Here is a 4,535-nt window from a genome sequence, read left to right as displayed (position 1 = left end):
AAAATTATTTTTTTAATTAATTAATTATATGGACACGTGTCAAACCGTGATTGGTGCTGACGTGGTATTCTGTCAAATTTTAGACGAAATTTTGACGAATGGACCATCTTCGTCTTTAGGCAAACCAGATGGATCTCCTATAATAAAAAATAAAATTCTAAGGGTTCAAAAATAAAAAAGTTAAACCTCATAGGTGAATAAAGTATTTAACCATTTTTCTTTTGATGTATTTCCTCTACTTCCCTTTTATATATATATATATATATATATATATATATTATTCTTTTTATTTTAACGTGGCAACAAAGGTGACATATGGCATGTATAATTGATGCATGACATCTAAAATGGAACCCACATCCTATTTGAAACTAGGATAAAATTTAAGGACTTAATTATAAAAAAGTAAAAATATGAGTATTAAATTGAAATTACCATAAAATTAAGGACATGTCCTTGAACCTAGTCTAATAAGTGTCAAGTGTCATCTTTCACATTTTTTTTTAATATTGTAACAGTCATTTATTGTTATTCTACTAATTTAAGAACCCAAACATTAATTTTTTAGAAACTAAAAAATGTTAAATGACACTTGTCACTTATTAAAGTAGATTCAACGAAATTTGTGTCATTTTCTTTAATATTTTTAGCAGTCATTTATTGTCATTCTACTAATTTAGGAACTCAAACATTAATTTTTGAAAAACTCAAATATGTTGAATGACACTTATCACTTATTCAATTAGATCCAAAGAAATTCCTTTTTAAATTAAAGGATTATTATTATTATTATTATTTTCTTTAACTTAAGGCTAACATTATACTTGTATTGCATAATTGGTAACATCCACACGTTCTATATATATATATATACTTCCCATGGGAAAATACTCGGTACTCGATTCCCATTCCAAAATTACACACAAAAAATCACAAAACAAACAGGCAAAACAACGAAAAAGGGCAAGCTTTGCTTTTGTCCTCATCAACCAAAACAATAGAGATTTAGTTAATGGCACATTCTCCCACGTCCCCCATAAGTTATATTTTTATTTTATATGAAAAATAAAAAAGACCCAATGGTACATTGTTCTTTGTAATATAAGACAAGCAAATATAAGTAAAGAAAGAAAAAGAAAAAGATGAAAATGAAGGGAAGGAGAACAAAACAGAGAGACTGGAGAAAAAAAATAGTGATCAATCAACCACTTGCAATGCATATATTACATATAAAAACCCAAACCCAATTGATATTTTGCTGTGTATATAATAATGGGCATGGAAATTGAGTAATTTTCATACTCTCAAAAGCTGTAGTCTGGTCTGGTAAGTGTCTTGCTCAAGGGCTTCGACCCATTCAGTCCGCCATTATCGATGCTGTTGATTTCTTCAACAAGTTTATCATCTTCCTTATCTTCTCCTTGCATGGCTGCAAAGGCTGGATGATTGAAAATGCTATTGAGCAACTGGGTCCCTCTCAAAGCATTTGTCAACGGTAAATGACCCTCCGGGGTATCATCGGCGAGCTCCCAGACGAACTCTGTAGGAAAAGCTCTGTAGTTGTATTGCTCGATCTCAGTGTCGAGCTTCTTCATCCACCCAACCTTGAGGAAGAACTTGGAGAAATCTCTCTCTGCTTTCTCGAAGATTCTCTTCTGGACGCTGTAGCCGAATTTGTTGTTGCTGTGCTGTTTCCAGAGGTCGTCGATGGTTCTGAGGTCGGCTTCCGGGATGAACTGGACCTCGGAGAAGAAGACGTAGCCGCGCTTTTGGGCGGATTCGCCGGCGAGGACGATGAGGAGGCGGCGGGTTTCCTCGTCGGCCTGGCGGAACTTTTTGTTGGCGAGGTGGTCTTGGAGGACGTCGAAGGAGATGGCTTGAGAGGTGGAGGGCGTGGAGGAGGAAGTGGCGGGGGATGTAGAGAATGTGGCGGAGGAGGAAATGGAGTGGGAGAGAGAAGTGGTGGTGGTGGGATTGAGAAAGAGAGAGGAGGAGAGGGTGGAGGGAGGAGGAGTGTCTGTGACGTGGCACTTGAGGAGGGAGTGGTGGTGGTGGAGGGATTGGAGGGAGTTGGTGGTGGCGGCCATTTGCTTCAGAGAGGAATGTGATGGGTTTGGGTGGAAATGAGTGCTTGGAGGAAGATAAGAAAGGAGTGAAGAGGGTAAACAAGAGCTCATCGGGAGAAATACAGGGAACGATTTTGATTGGCTATTTTTGGGTGAGGCTAAGAGATATATATATACATTATTGTTTATAGATAATAAACTATCTTTTCACACAAAATTACAAGACAATATACTGCCATCGCCCCACAGAAAATAAAGGGGACAAAAAGAACGTATCATATCATTTAATCAAGTAAATTAAAAACACTTTTTTTAAAAAAATAATAATAAAGTTAAAGATTAAAAATTATTTTTTTAAAGCTGGAAAAGACCTTTCACTTCCAAATGTATATTTATATTCTCTTCTTGTCTCGTGACGTACTAATGAAAGTTATTATTAGATACAAAATTTAGAGTCGTGATACACACAATGCGGGCGTGTTAAGCACGCTAGGCAAAAAAATAAAATTTTTAATACTTTAATAAAAAAAAAAAAATTGCTTGGCGTGCTTAACACACCAGCGTTCTATTTTACTTCACCCCAAAATTTAATGATAATTTTTTTATTATATTAAAAAATGCAATGAAAATATTTATAGTATTTTTGGTTGCTTTTTGACCAGTTGTTTTGGTCCACGTAATAAAACAGGAAAATGATCCTCAGGTACTGGTAGTTCTACTGTTGGGGGAGAGAATGCCGACCGGATGCATTGTTTCGACAACTGTGAGATTGTTTGTTTATTTTGTCGTCAGAATTCAAAAGCTGATAATGATCGTCGGCGGAATTGTTATTTTAGGTAAGAATAATAAAATTTAAAAAAGAAAATAGAGGGATTAAAAATTTATTTATTTAAAAAAAAAAAAAACCTTTTAACTGTAGTTTCGCCCCTACTAAATACTAATGATAGTGAGTCCCGACTATTGGGCACGATAGTTTTGAACCTCCAATGTATCTCATGCAAATTGAGTTTGGATCGGTTGATTTAAAATAATAATAATCATAATAATAATATTAAGGAGAGATAGCTAATCACATGATTATATTATAATAACTCACGGATAAACCTTAAAACATTTAGTTGACCAAACCCAAGTACAATGGGCCAATATAAGGTCAACTTGGGTCGATAAAATGGGCTAACATTGAGCCAAAAATGGGCCTGAGTTATCAAACAATTCCATCAAAAGGTTAAATGACTAGGCCAACAAAAGGTGGAAAGATTGCCACATAAGGCAAATATAAGCCACTTGGGCTCCCTTTTTTTAAGAGAAATGCTAGAATCTAATAAAAACTCCATATTTTGCTCATAAAAATTCATGTGTCAAAATGCCGCATTATGTTTTTTGTGGAGGGAAAAAGACAAAATAGAAAGAGATATGCTAGAATATAATAAAAACTTCATATTTTGCCCATAAAAGTCCACATGGCAAGATGCCACATCATCTTTTTTTTATTTTGTCTTTTTCCGTCTACAAGAAATATGATGTGGCATCTTATCACATGAACTTTTTTGGGCAAAATGTGAAGTTTTTATTAGATTCTAGCATTTCTAAAACAAAAAGAAGATGATGTGGTATCTTGCCACATGAACTTTTATGAACAAAATATGGAGTTTTTATTAGATTCTAGCATATCTCTTTTTTTAACCAATTTCCTTTCTTTTTCTTTTTCTTTTTTTTTTTTTGATTTTTGATTTTTGATTTTTGATTTTTTGATTTTTTTTTAATTTTTTAGGCAAGAGCTAAAAAATATGTAGTTTACAACCGAGAAGGATTAAGGTGACTGGCGAGTGGCAGCACGTGGAAGCGCGTGGCAGCAATGGCGATAGGTGGAGCTCTACTCACATTCGAATATGTAACAACATATGCGCTTCCATTTAATAAAATAAATGAATGGCTCACATCATGCAACCTTTGACTCAAATAAGAGCGGAAGCAATACAAAAAATAAACACAAAGAACTTACGGGTGGTTCGGTGTTAGACATCTACGTCCACCACTAGGAATACCCCTAAGAGCTACATTTTGCTCATTAACTTTGATTTGTCTACAATACAAAGGTTCCTATTTATAAGACAATGTCTAAATACAAGTATAGTAATCAAATATCCTTGATTTGATTACAATCTCAATATTTGTTACAATCAACCCATAAATAGAGAATATTTGATATTAACATAATTATGGAATATACGGAAAATATAATATTTTCCGTATATTCTAACATCCCCTCAAACTCAAAGAGGAATATTCTAGAACCTTGAGTTTGAAATCTGAAATAATGATGATGGCGGTGGCAGAGGTTGGGAACGAGTCGTAGATGGTGGAGGCTGCCAAAGAAGATAGAGGCTGGCGGATGGCCAACTACGGTGGCAAGTGGCTGGTGAATGCAGGTTCAAAAAAGGGCCGACAACAGGCCAAACTCCAAAA

The 4,535-nt window shown here is 34.8% G+C and overlaps 1 protein-coding gene across 1 annotated transcript; it reads right to left on the bottom strand.

Annotated features, from left to right (window-relative positions):
- Positions 1-1,034: 1,034 nt before the first annotated feature.
- Positions 1,035-2,197, bottom strand: LOC132164046 (tetrapyrrole-binding protein, chloroplastic). The gene has a single exon (XM_059574457.1). The coding sequence runs from the start codon at positions 2,175-2,177 to the stop codon at positions 1,305-1,307; it is 873 nt and encodes a 290-aa protein (XP_059430440.1). The 5' UTR covers positions 2,178-2,197; the 3' UTR covers positions 1,035-1,304.
- Between the last annotated feature and the right edge of the window lie 2,338 nt (positions 2,198-4,535).

Source organism: Corylus avellana, chromosome ca1 (assembly GCF_901000735.1).
Source record: "Corylus avellana chromosome ca1, CavTom2PMs-1.0".
NCBI lineage: Eukaryota > Viridiplantae > Streptophyta > Magnoliopsida > Fagales > Betulaceae > Corylus > Corylus avellana.
The sequence above is the reverse complement of the archived record's forward strand: the minus strand, read 5'-3'. Positions and strand labels throughout refer to the sequence as shown.